Source organism: Leiobunum rupestre, chromosome 7 (assembly GCF_980474605.1).
Source record: "Leiobunum rupestre chromosome 7, qqLeiRupe1.1.hap1, whole genome shotgun sequence".
Taxonomy (NCBI): domain Eukaryota; kingdom Metazoa; phylum Arthropoda; class Arachnida; order Opiliones; family Sclerosomatidae; genus Leiobunum; species Leiobunum rupestre.
In genome coordinates, this window is record NC_143390.1 from 47618499 (window position 1) to 47631627 (window position 13129).

Consider the following 13129-nt stretch of genomic DNA (forward strand, 5'->3'; position numbering starts at 1 on the left):
TGAGTTGGGATTATGAGTAGACCACAACGCCAACAGCTTAAATTACCCGAACAGTTGATCTTATGGAAAGTTGGGGTTATAAATGTCATCACTTAGATCCACGATTATTTTATATAAAAAATTACTCTAGTGGAACGCGATGATATACTTTCTTTAGATCATGGTTCTCCCTAATGCGTTTTATAGCGTGGACTTAATTTGTCTATTACACCACCTCCTACAGGCATACTAATGGATTTGTATACCCCCGTACCGTAGATAAATACATACCGGGCAGTAGTTTTAGTACAATTTATGATGTATTTAGAGCCTATGCTATGTTTAGATGATTTTTAATGCTGGCTAAAAAGATCAAATCAGGCCACTATCTCATTGGTTCCCGAAACCATGTTTTCCAACATTGAAGCACAGTGAGGTTTTTCCATACATCCTCTCAACATAGTAATTCTTCGAAAGTATAAATAAATACATTCTTGATATGGACCATTAAAAATAATGGTTTCTTTGAGAGAAAAAAACCTTTAAGAGTAAATTGGAGTATAGAGTTGTTCTAAATTAACCCCTGAGGAATTAATTAGTCTTAATCTTAAAAAAACCCATAAAGCCCAAAACAAAAATTCAAACTAGATACTAAGGACTGCTTAAGTATTAAAACTTATTTAAATCATACATTTTATTTAATTTGGCCAGACATGTATAAATTTCAAATGTAAGATAAGATCTAAATAATTTTGTTATATCACAGTTTTTTCCACACAATATCAAAACCGATGAAAAGTTTGAACAAAGAAATTTAACATCTAGCTTACTAGGTTAATTAAAAGTGGAGCTCCAATTTTAAGCAATTATGGTTTTCCGAACAGTATAAAAATTCCGATCAAAGCTCCAGAAACAAAAAACTAAAACATTTTTGTCACATTTCATCTTGACATATAAAATTCACAAATCCTCTACAGAAAATTTGTTTAATAACCTTGTATCAAGTTCCATTACCATCACACGGCACACTTTCACAATTTGTATCTAGAGAGAAAATACAGTTTCCAATGCCGCTATAACACAATAAAAACACAGCGACTAAAAAAACGATGCTACAAATTGTGCAAGGTTTCCTCTCCAGAAAGAATCCAGTTAAATATAAAACCATGAACATGACATGATTTTGTAGAAGGGCGGCGTTTATTGGCTTAGGAATGAGTAGCACTGGAATTAACCATTGCAAACAATACATTTTTGAGACTGTCCAATGTCTTGTCACCAATGACAACCCTGTTTATGGAAGATAAAATTAACGATGGGCTATTTTTCTTTAATGTCGGTAAAGGTAATTTCATTAAATTACTTAGTGGAAAATCCAAAAAAAATTATTTGGAAAAGAAAAATTGCACATTAAGCCTTGGTCGATATAATTTCCGCGTTGCTTAGTCTTTATAAAAAAAAAAAGAGTTAAATCAATACTAGCTTGTTCAACACTTTAGGAATACTTTTATTTTTCATGAAATAGTTTTCATTACGAAAACGAAAGTAAACTCAACGATAAAAAGTAAATTCACCATTTAATCACATTACCATTTCTTTTACCAGCCTGCTACGCTTTATTATTAACCATAGAGATAGAAAAGAAATAGAGGGAAGATTACAGCGTTAAGGCACCCCTGTTTTTGACCGTGAAAATTCTTCCCCTCCCGCGCATGTATGAAAGCGGAGATGGGCAGAATTTGCAACGCCATCTATCCTTTCTTTTTTTTACATCAAATGACAGTTGATTTTCAAAAAGGCATAATGTATTTCATTTCACCGTGCATCGATGGCGCCACGTAATCTGCCCATCTCATGGCTTCCTACATTGGCGGAATGGGGGTCGGCACTCGCGGACAACTTCGCCAGATACAATAGTGCCTCTATTTCTTTTCAATCTCTTTGTTATTAACAATCGTTGTTTGTAGCATGGTTACCAGAATAGGGAATTCTCCTTCAAACACCGCCTACCACACTGTGAGAAATAAGGCCAATCGCCAGTTTAAAAATTAAATACTTGGGATGTTAGTGGCCCTGGTGACCACTTAATTAATTCAAAGTTTTCCCTTCAAGATTTTAGCTCTTTAAAATGTATTATTTTATCCCTCAAATTGTTTGGTCTTTGCTTCTATGCTGTGTGCTTGGCCTTGTGTCAATTGTGAGTATGGGTGGGTGACTGGGTGTCGTGAGTCTGTCTACTCTACACTCTACACACAGTATAGAAGAAGCGAATTTAGCAGTTAGCAAAAAGATATATAAAAAAAAATTTTGAAATACCCATAATAACTAACCTACTAAGCCTATGCCCTAGCACCTATTGTCAAGAATAGATAATTTGACCATAAATTATGAAAGCCTGATTTTGAAGGTTAAAAATTGTAAGTGACCAGTCACTGTGGCCAGTTTTTTAATTAAACTACCTAGGCTCTACTGGCCACAGGTCCAATTTAAAATAATTCCTTATTTCTCAGCCTGCCGCCAACTATTTTGTTGGGTTTCCCGCTTGGAGTTTCGGAACGCTTCGGGGGGTCGGCTTACCCCCTTCCTTTGGAAACACCCTGACCTCTCTATTATCGTAAGGTAGCTCCCGCCCGGGATACTTCCGCCTGTTGTCGGGATTTTTGCGATCCCTTAAGCGCTTCTAACGTTGGTACCGCTATTGTCTGTGACGTTTATTTGTTGTGTTGGTGTCTAATGCTCTAGCCGACACCATATCGTGGGACTCTCAAAAATAAAAATAAAACTATTTTGTTGGAAAACAAATCGTCTGCTTACTTCTACTTCTTTATGACTTAAAAAGTGACGGGTCACGGGTATTTAAGAAATTAAATAAGCGTTTGAATTGCAATTTACCCGCGTTATACTTAACAAATTACTAAGAAAATTTAATAAATTATTAACTTCTTATAAATAATGGGAAAACCGAAGAAAAAAGGTAATTTAAGTATTGGGGACTTGGTTTAGTTAGTTTCTATATGATTCCCTTAGGCTTTGTGCCACCGATATGGTTTTACATGACCAGGACCACCAAAATTTAAAACTGTATACTATAAAGAAACCTGTATAGTAAAGAGGAACCTTATATTTTTAGGTTTAAATCTATCAAAGCAAGAATTGATGGTTGTTACTGTTGGAGAAATAATTCAAGAACTAGTTAAAGCCCACAAAGAAGGAAGAGACGTCAACCTTAATAAGTACTATTTTTTAAAAGTTAAATTTATGAGTTTTTAATAATTTTATAAAAAATATAGAATTAAAGGGTCAGTTTCATCAAAACATGGTTTAGAATCACAGCCAAAATTAGTCGACATAATTTCGGCAGTTCCGTCAGAATATAAAAAAGTACTTATTCTAGATGATAGAATGATAATTTTGAAAAGAAAACATAAAACTTTTATTCTCTTTATTAGGTATTACTTCCCAAACTCAAAGCGAAACCAGTTAGAACTGCTAGTGGGGTAAATGTTACAAAACGAAGGTGTTACACCCTGGTTACCCATCTATGTTTTTTTTTTTTAATTTTAGATCGCTGTAGTTGCAGTTATGTGTAAACCACACAGATGCCCACATATAAATATGACTGGAAATGTTTGCGTGTACGTATATAAATTGCATCTACCATCTTGGAATGTTTTTGTTAATTTTCATAATTTTAGTTATTGTCCCGGAGGGCCTGATTCTGATTTCGAATACTCAACTCAGTCATATACAGGATATGAAGTAAAAATAATTTTCAATATTATTACTTATTCAAGGGTTTTGTTCTAACTTTGCTTTCCTACTTAGCCCACTTCTATGAGAGCCATAAGAGCCAGATACAATCCATATCTACAAACTCGACACAGACTGGAACAATTGAAACAATTAGGTCACAGTGTGGACAAGGTGGAATTTATAGTGATGGGTGGGACATTCATGGCCTTACAAGACGATTACCGGGATTATTTTATCAGAAATTTGCACGATGCTTTATCAGGCCATAACAGTTCCTCTGTTGATGAAGCCGTTAAATATAGCGAAAGGTCAAATACCAAGTGTATTGGAATCACCATTGAAACGCGCCCTGATTATTGTTTGAAAAGGCATTTAAGGTACTTTTCTTTGTAAAAATTTTGACTTTTTAAAATTTTGTTAATAATAAAAGACAAATTAACAGTGATATGTTAAAGTACGGCTGTACAAGGCTAGAGATTGGCGTTCAGAGTGTCTACGAGGATGTAGCGAGGGACACAAATAGGGGCCATACTGTAAAAGCTGTTTGTGAATCTTTTCAATTGGCTAAGGACTCTGGTTTTAAAGTAGTCGCCCACATGATGCCAGATCTGCCAAATGTAGATTTTGAAAGAGATACCGAGCAATTTATGGTATCAGAAAAGATTCTATTAACAACTGCTCTTCTGTGAAATATTTCAAAATTTTTAAATGTGTATTTTGCAGGAGTTCTTTGAAAATCCAGCATTTAGAGCAGATGGTCTTAAAATCTACCCGACCCTCGTTATTAGAGGAACTGGCTTGTATGAATTATGGAAAACAGGCCGATATAAGAGCTACCCTCCAAATATGCTTATAGATTTAATTGCCAGAATCCTAGCATTAGTGCCACCTTGGACCCGGGTTTATAGAGTTCAGAGGTTAGCCCGACAATTAATTTAATGGTGAAAATTTCCATTTAATATATATTTTTTTTCATATATAAAGGGATATTCCGATGCCATTAGTCAGTTCTGGTGTTGAACATGGCAATTTAAGAGAATTAGCATTGGCTCGAATGAAAGATTTGGGTATCAAGTGTAGAGATGTACGAACTCGAGAAGTCGGATTACAAGAAATTCACAATAAAGTTAAACCATATGAGGTATTAACCAAAATTGTTATACGTCCAATATATTTGGTAATTAAGAACTTTTTTACTTTTAGGTTGAACTAATCCGTAGAGATTACGTTGCTAACAAAGGGTGGGAAACATTTCTATCCTATGAGGATTGCGAACAGGATATTTTAGTGGGACTATTGAGGCTTCGCAAATGTAGTGAAGAAACTTTCAGGATGGAATTAAAGGGGAAATGTTCAATCGTTCGTGAATTGCATGTGTAAGAATTTTTAAATATCTTACCCTTCTGTTAAAGAAGCTAGTAACGTTTCAATTTTGATAGTTATGGAAGTGTAGTACCAGTCAGTGCCAGGGATCCAACAAAGTTTCAACATCAGGTAAAAAATTTGTAGAATGAAAGACTATTTACCTTTCTAACGAAACATTTTTTCGTAGGGCTTTGGTATGTTGTTAATGGAAGAAGCAGAAAGAATTGCCAAGGAAGAACATGGGTCGTCAAAAATTATTGTAATATCTGGCGTGGGAACTAGAAATTACTATCGCAAATTAGGCTACGAATTGGATGGACCTTATATGTCAAAGACATTTTAGGAAAAATAAATTATGAAATATCGAATTTATTTTAAATTTGCTTGCGTGTATAATTTTTGTAAAAATATATCTGTTACAAGAATATCTTTGGTGATTAGTGTATAGAAATTTTAATCAAAAATGCGCATTTCAGATCTTTAGAGACTGAACAGTCAATGGCACGATAGGTTTATCACTTCCCCAAACCCAGAAAGATAAAAATCCGACAATGTTCACCACAGCTGTAAACAGAAAAACACTTGACCAACTCTTCCATCGATCTAATATATATCCAGCCATATACACTCCCACAAATCCTGAAAATTCAAAGAACAATAAATTAAAAACCAAGATTTAAAATATTAACCCATTCGCACCTGGGATTGCACCAACTGCGTTAATAATTCCTAATAAAAAAAAAACTTTTTATTAGCAAAAATAATTATTTTTCACTTGCATTCGCCAATTTATTTTAATACCCAATATTGATCCGGCGTACTGTGGAGCAATGTCGTGAGCATTCATAAAAGCACCAGAGCTGTGTAAGCCACCAGCTGATACGGCTACACAAAGACAAATAAGCGAGGAACTAAACGTATCAATATAAGCGAATGCGGTAATGAGGCAGGTCAGAATAATTCCTGATGAAACCTAAAATATTTTAAAATGTATATATTTTTAATTTTTTTTATAATTAAACATGGTTAAGTCAGGTATAGATGACTAACTTCTGTCAGTTTCCTAACTTTAATGGTTTCCCAGCCTTTAAAATCAAAAGAAATAGTATTAATCTTTAATTATTCTCTTCAGCGGAGAAGAATGAAATCACCTTTATATATGAGGTTTTCAGAAAGCCAACCAGCTCCGATTGAAGTAAAAGGCACAATTAGCCAAGGAACAAAATTGAAAACCCAACCCTAAATTTTCGAAAAAAATATTTGAGTACTTATGTTTTGGCAAAAGCTTATAATTGATAAAAAGTGCGTATACTTTTTCACTGGGAAATTTCTCATGAAAATACGTTGGTAACCAAGATAAAAGGATAAAAAAGCAGTTATTATGGCAGTAATGTGCAATGATCACCGACCTTGAAATGTTTTGGAAAGATCAAAATTTAGCATCATGTGCAAAAAACCATCTCAGAGTGAAAATCTTAAAGTGTGATAATAATCCTTTCTTAAGATAATTCACTGCAGAAATGCCATGTCATTTGTGTTAATTAAAAAAAATGAATACCAGAATGAGGTATTTTTGAAAAATACCATCCATGGAACTTGGTCAAACGCTAATTTTGATTTATCCATTCCATATGTAGATTTTCTTCTGTCTAAGATTCGGTACCGGATGAAAACTACCCAAAGTAATCCTAAAACACCTACATAATGACAATAGTTTTCATTTTAAATTTGAATTTTCAAACTTCGTAATTTGTTAGATAAAAAATTGAAATTTTAACCAGTAGCTCTATGAACATATGGCCAACCACATTCTTGTAAAATTAGGGAACCTATGCTTCCACTCAGCAGCATACTACAATGTATAATAATGAAACATAAAGTCTCTCAAATTATGTAGGTATTACTGATAAAAGACTACATTACCCCAAAGATGGGCCAGCTGCTATAACACTAGAGAAAAATGTTTTCTCCGATGTATGGACATTTTTGGCAATTAGGCTTGCCAAAGTTGGAAAGTGAACGCCTAAATATTACAGAAAACTTTCAAAATCTAATTAACCACTAGAATTTATAGGATTCAGTCAACCTTGAAATGCACCAAACAGTACTCGACTTGCTGTTGTTAGATATAGAGCCTTTTTGCTATCGTAAAAAGCAAGTACTAGCTCCGGCGTGAAGAATGAGACGAGTGACCAGCCAGTTACTGAGAGCAGCAAAACTATTTCCCCTCCTAAATTATCACTTAAATAACCTCCAAGAACTTGCGAAAGCGTATAGCCCCAGAAGAAGGCCGATAAAACCATACCCTGTGGCAAAAGGGCCATTATAAACAAATTAATAGTTTAGGTAACGACTTTCATTATTTACAGATTCTGTTTTGGACCATTCAGATTTTTTAGCGATGCTAGAGACAGTTATAGGCATTGACATTCGAGCAGCATAAAGAGCTACAGTGCCAAAGAACAAAGTAGCCATCCATACTCTTTTCTCTTTGCTGCAGATAAAAATGATCTAGTGTTAATATGCATTCACTGTAATACTAATACGGAAATTCTTCAATGGAGTATGGAAAATAGTAACACGTAAGTGACGTAACATGATTAACATCATCCATTAAGCCTTTGCTAATCATGTTTGATTAATGAATATGAAAGAAATCTTACATTGTCCAAAAACGAGCTTCGACTATGTGATTCATCATAAATAAACCTAATATATTTAAAAAACAATAATAAAATATATAAAAGACTAGAATGATCACGTTAAAAAATTAAGCTCATCCATCAATTAGGGTCTATGGAGTAGGGACCATAGTGTTGTCAGATTTCATGGCTAGTTTCCGCACACTGGTCCAAAATATTTTGTAAACTAGCCCAACTTTCTTTAAACCGTAACAAGAAAACCTAGCCCCGTATTTAATTTTTTTCTCAGTAGTATAATATTATCGTTCATTAGAGGGTACTCTGATTATCCCTATTATATTAATTATTCTTCTAGACAAAATGTACAAAGTAGGATTCATATTCTTTTTTTTTAGTTTATCAGACTAATTGTTACAGAAATAGTCGAAATATTTTTTACATTCGTTTGTATTTTGGTCCTAATTAAAAATTTCCCCAAGCACTTAGGGAATAAAAGTTTATTTAAAGGGAATATAACCTCAGGTCTTTGGTGTCGAACACCAACGTTTGCAACTGTGGCCGTTCTTGCCTTTGGCTTTAGAAATGTTTGGCGCCACTGTACAAGATAATTTGAAAAATTCAAGGGATCTTCCATAAAGATGGCTTTACAGGTTATATTCCCTTTACACAAGATTTAAACAAAACTAAACTGAAAGGAAAAGAAACACGGTAGAAATTCCGAACAAACTTTTGTAGATGAACTAACGCGTTTTTTATTACACCCAATAGTCCTATCGTTCTTAGGCCCGTATCACCCCCTTTTCTTCCCGATCAATAATAGCGTCAGTGTTCTCTTGCGGGGGCGTTGCGGGATAAATCGGTCGCGACTCCGGAGAGAGAGAGAACTCTGATGAGAGAACGGAGGCAGGAAGCTTAGCCGCTGATAGCGGCTCTCTTTGTAAATTCTCTTCATTCCGCAGCCGTCACCCGAGGCAACGGCTCCATTCAGGCTCGGAGTTCCAATCCGAGGTCAAAGAAAAACAGCCATGGCCAGAACAGCAGCTCTTCGGACATTCGCCACTGCCGCCGTTCAAGAGCCGTAAACAAGACACCCCACCGAAAGAGGTGAGCTCTATTTTTCCCTTTTTGGTATATCAAACTGGTCCGCGTCATAGAACTACGCAGGTTTCTCTTTAAGCATAACGAATGGTCGGGAAAAGTGACGCTCGACAACAGGTGTTTTCCGCGCTTACCAATAGAGAATTGCGAAGCGATTTATCGTAAGATAAGAGAAATTGTTTAGAGAAATTATACAATGTCACCGACCAAATCATATTTTCTTGACGTACGTTTAACAAACTTAATGATAAAAATGACTCGGCTCAATATTCCTGCCATGAATATAGAGGCGGGTTCCTGTACCTTTGTAAACATTAGGCGAAAACAATTCGCTAGTTTTCGAGTAATTTTTAGGAAATAGCGAGCAACTTCAAAATACAGTTTGTCTGTTTTTGTATGGAAGAAGTTGGTAGTTTGGGGTAAAAGGTGCATTCTTTTCGTCCCAAAGCGAGCGAATAGGTTTGGCCAGGTTGGCCTATTGTGTACTGTTTACTCTTTGAATAACACGGTATTACCGAAGTATTTAATTATACTTCGGGAGAATGACTCTGTTGAGAAGACTTTTTAAGTTTCTCCCAATCCGCCTCATGGTCTACCATTTTGCTCCTCCTCTTAAGAGTCAATCAAATCGGCCCAGTATCTAATTGGTTGCCTAAACCTTACGTCTTTCGTGACGCCTGGTGACGTCTTAGCTGCGCTCTTCTCATGCCGGGGAAAAAGTGGATTATGGTCGCAGCATTCATTCTTCCTAAGTATAAATAAATCATAAGTAACATAATAACAATAAGTGTGACACTTCCTATTGCTTTAATGCTAATTTTCTAACCGAACCTTTTTTCGCCACTGATACTATTTTCAAGCTGTGACTTGGACTCGCGACTTACCGTTTTGGATGACTACTTTTTGATAAAAATTTAAGCCTAATATCGGAGAGCACATTCTGGGGCCCGGAGGGGCTTTGTCTTTGTTTTGAAGCCCACGTGCGAATCATGCGTGATAAAAAAAATGAGCTCGTAGCGGCTAGAAAAACTTCAAGTTTCAAGTTTCAATTTTTATCATTTTAGCCTAATATTCCGCCTATCTATATGAAACCAGATATTTCGGCTTAGAGGAAGTCTCGCGTATTTTAGACACTAGAGGGCTCTGTGCTAAGAAAACATCTTGATTACGCAATAACTATGAAAATCAGTTTGGTTGTAAATCTCGTTAATTGTCATACAGATTGTTATTATGTTACTTATGATAAATGAACGCAGTATGAACGAGTGCACCTATACGACCCTCATGAGAGTACCTCGTCAATGATAGGGGATGTATCAAGTTCGATAGAGTGCTCGAAACTTTTTAAGAATTGCGAACAAATCCCATACGCTTCCTTTTGAAAATATTTGTAGAGTATAAAAATAACTACCATTCCGCCCCCCTTTACGCTAATTTAATTGAATTTCCGAAATAAAGTTACTCTTTTCGCGTTACAATAACAATAGGAAAAGGAAGACAAAATAGAACGAAAACGAAGTGGACTTGGCGTTGGTAATAACAATAAATCCCTCGACGGCTGCAGTCAGATTAATGTCAGGGAATTTTCAAAATCTAGATAAATTCCCCCGCACCGCCAGTCTCTAAAATCGAGCTGAAAGGGTTCTGCCCCCTTCCCGGACACTTTTGCGCGCCCACTCCAATGGCGTGGGCGAATCAACCCTTGTGATACTGCGTCTTCACCCCTCCCCCCTTTCTTCCTCGAATCTCAAATCTTCGGGGGGAATTATTGTCCTCATTTTTCGAATCGGACTTGTACCCATTGACGGCTCCGACCATAGGCGCTTAAATTAAGTAATATTTCCAAGAGCCAGGACTAGAGATCGGCGTTTGAATAAGAAATTATCCAATTATTTATTTTTATTCATAACCGCAAATTATCCAAAATATATACGAAAAAACCGATTATTTTTGCATGTTATATAGTTGTTTATTCGTATAAAATGTTCATAAAAAACAGTTAACCAAACCTTTTATGGTTAATCGAAATTTTGTCGGTTAATTTATTCGTTCCACCGACCTCTAGCCAGGACCCGCAAGGTATTGTTTATATAGTGCTTGTGGAAATAATGGAAACTTTTCACTTGTAAACCGAACGTCGTGTTTTTGCCAAGCCTTAATATGTCAAAAAAGCTACCTGGTTAAAAGGGAACGCTTGTTGCTGTCGTAAAGGTGAAAAATTTCGATTATTTTAGCAAGCACTATATAAACAGTTACTTGCAGGTCCTGGCTCTCGGAAATATTATTTCTTGGTGATTTACTTGAAGATCGTTATTGAAGCGTCTATTGGACTTATACCCATTGACGGCTCCGGCAATAGGCAGGACTAGTTCAGCGCAGAGCCCCCTAGTGTCTAAATATGCCTACGGCGAAAAGTACTACTACCAAGGACGATAATTTACTATTCAGTTCGGGTTCAAGTCCAAGTCGGAACTTAGTGAGAGTATCAGTGTTGAAAAAATGTTCAGTTGTAAAATTAGCATTAAAACATAAATAACATAATAACAATAAGTATGCCACTTCCTATTGTTTTAATGCTAATTTCGTGACCGAACCTTTTTTCGACTCTGACATTTTCATCAAGCTCCGACTTGGGCTTGAACTCGAACTGATTAGCGTGTTATCGTCCTTGCTAGTAATATATTTCGCCATAGGCATATTTAACTAAAATGAGAACTAAACCTAGATTGCTTAATAGCTCTGACAACCAGTTCGGTGATAATTTTTCCTATAATTGACATACTTTTTTATTATTATGTTACTTATAATTTAAACAATAGGAAATGTCATTCTTATTGTATCGAATTTAAATTTTTGGTTGACTACGGTTAATGAAATTCTTAACGGACCATAAACGTACTTTATAGAGCCCCGAACTAAAATAATGATAAACGTTGTTCCTTGATATACATAAGCCAGGAAAATCAGGTTAGGTAAGAAAATTAGCATTAAAACAATAGAAAGTGCCATATTTATTAGTATTATGTTATTTATGGTTACGGAAGAAGCCTACACAAAGGAGAACGCAGCTAGCCTTTAAACACGCTAACGCAGTGTTGTGTACAAATTTCATTGGACGAACCTTTACGCTGAACGTTTTACGGGCGGGGGAAGACAATTTCCGAATTTTCCCCTTCCGACGGCAGCCGGCGCTAAAGCGTCCAACCAATGAAAAATGTACGCAAGAAAATGCACGACTTTGCGACGGGTTGCGTTCTCCTTGTGTGGGGTGTTGCGTTTGTTGCTCCTAGCTCCGACTAACAACTTGTTTAGATTACAATATTATTTTTTATTTCAATCTTTTCCTGTTGTCTGTTTAAAGCATATTCCCAACTCGATGGTTTAAAGCAAGGCTATCGTCTTTTTACGTAAAAAGATTATGGCAGGGCTATCGGCAGCGCTTTAGCAGTCTTTTTTCATTTTTAAATGGAGCGGAGTACACGACGACCCGTTACGCTGTTTGGACGAAACTACAGTGAACTACGTACGGTAGTCCGAACGCGACCAGTAGCTTTATGGCCACTCTCCCTCTTCATCCCGGACGTGAGACAGTGAGGACCTCTTTCTAAAAACAACTTTACACACAATGAAGTTTCGAGCCTAACAAAAACATTGGGAAATTTTATGGACGCTATGATATTATCGTAACGACATTTTCCGGAGACGTGACTGCGCTAAAACCACGTACGCTTCGTAAAATTGGTTCCCTAAGGGAAGAACTAAAGTGGAGAAATTTTCGGGCCCATATTTTGAATTGTTAATTATTTCCTCAAGTGTAGCGGATATTGGAGCTATCTTTTAGTAGATCAAAAATAGACAAGAGCGCCTGTAGAAGTGTTCCAGCTGCAACATTTTGATGTTCAGAGAGAAGCTGTCTTTACATTTTCCCCCTTTGGAAATTATGAAAATGACACACTATTTTTCTCCTTATAAGGACAGTGTCCCGAAATTTCACTAGCCTCTAGTTAACTGAATCGAGGTATTAAATAGTCTAGTAATATTGTAAGCATAAGTAACATACACAAAATAAGTATGACACTGATCGCTATTAGTTACATCATATGTAACATAATTACTCATAAGTGTGCCAGAAAGAACTTTTTCTCAATGAGGCCTTGTTGCAAGGATAAGACGTAATTGACGTCACTTCCCAGTCGATGACGGTTTTACCGTCATCAAAACTAGTTCTGGCGGGGAGGGAAGGAAGTTAAAACCAGTTTTACGCGACGTTAGTCCGTATTTTCTTTGGTGGC

The 13129-nt window shown here is 36.1% G+C and overlaps 3 protein-coding genes across 5 annotated transcripts; 1 reads left to right on the forward strand and 2 right to left on the reverse strand.

The window, feature by feature from the left end:
- Positions 1 to 693: 693 nt before the first annotated feature.
- Positions 694 to 1606, reverse strand: bc10 (BLCAP apoptosis inducing factor bc10). Of its 3 annotated transcripts, none has more exons than XM_090152899.1 (3): positions 1570 to 1606; positions 1343 to 1426; positions 694 to 1269 (listed from the first exon to the last, which is right to left on the reverse strand). In XM_090152899.1, the coding sequence occupies exon 3, from the start codon at positions 1229 to 1231 to the stop codon at positions 980 to 982; it is 252 nt and encodes an 83-aa protein (XP_090009025.1). In that variant the 5' UTR covers positions 1232 to 1269; positions 1343 to 1426; positions 1570 to 1606; the 3' UTR covers positions 694 to 979. The 3 variants fall into 3 exon arrangements, with proteins under 3 accessions (XP_090009025.1, XP_090009027.1, XP_090009026.1); XM_090152901.1 differs by having other exon boundaries at positions 1554 to 1572; XM_090152900.1 differs by lacking the exon at positions 1570 to 1606 and having other exon boundaries at positions 1343 to 1542.
- A 1212-nt stretch (positions 1607 to 2818) lies between these two features.
- On the forward strand, positions 2819 to 5480 carry Elp3 (elongator complex protein 3). Its single transcript, XM_090180954.1, has 13 exons — positions 2819 to 2953; positions 3110 to 3212; positions 3270 to 3360; positions 3429 to 3476; positions 3544 to 3614; positions 3675 to 3738; positions 3805 to 4109; positions 4175 to 4382; positions 4456 to 4649; positions 4717 to 4873; positions 4936 to 5108; positions 5172 to 5226; positions 5285 to 5480. Exons 1-13 carry the CDS (start codon positions 2932 to 2934, stop codon positions 5438 to 5440), a joined length of 1647 nt encoding a protein of 548 aa, XP_090037080.1. The 5' UTR covers positions 2819 to 2931; the 3' UTR covers positions 5441 to 5480.
- Positions 5461 to 7985, reverse strand: MFS18 (major facilitator superfamily transporter 18). Its single transcript, XM_090180955.1, has 12 exons — positions 7761 to 7985; positions 7465 to 7591; positions 7184 to 7403; positions 7021 to 7120; positions 6876 to 6949; positions 6656 to 6794; positions 6410 to 6506; positions 6249 to 6336; positions 6148 to 6182; positions 5899 to 6070; positions 5797 to 5826; positions 5461 to 5736 (listed from the first exon to the last, which is right to left on the reverse strand). The coding sequence occupies exons 1-12, from the start codon at positions 7796 to 7798 to the stop codon at positions 5570 to 5572; spliced, it is 1287 nt and encodes a 428-aa protein (XP_090037081.1). The 5' UTR covers positions 7799 to 7985; the 3' UTR covers positions 5461 to 5569.
- Positions 7986 to 13129: the final 5144 nt, after the last annotated feature.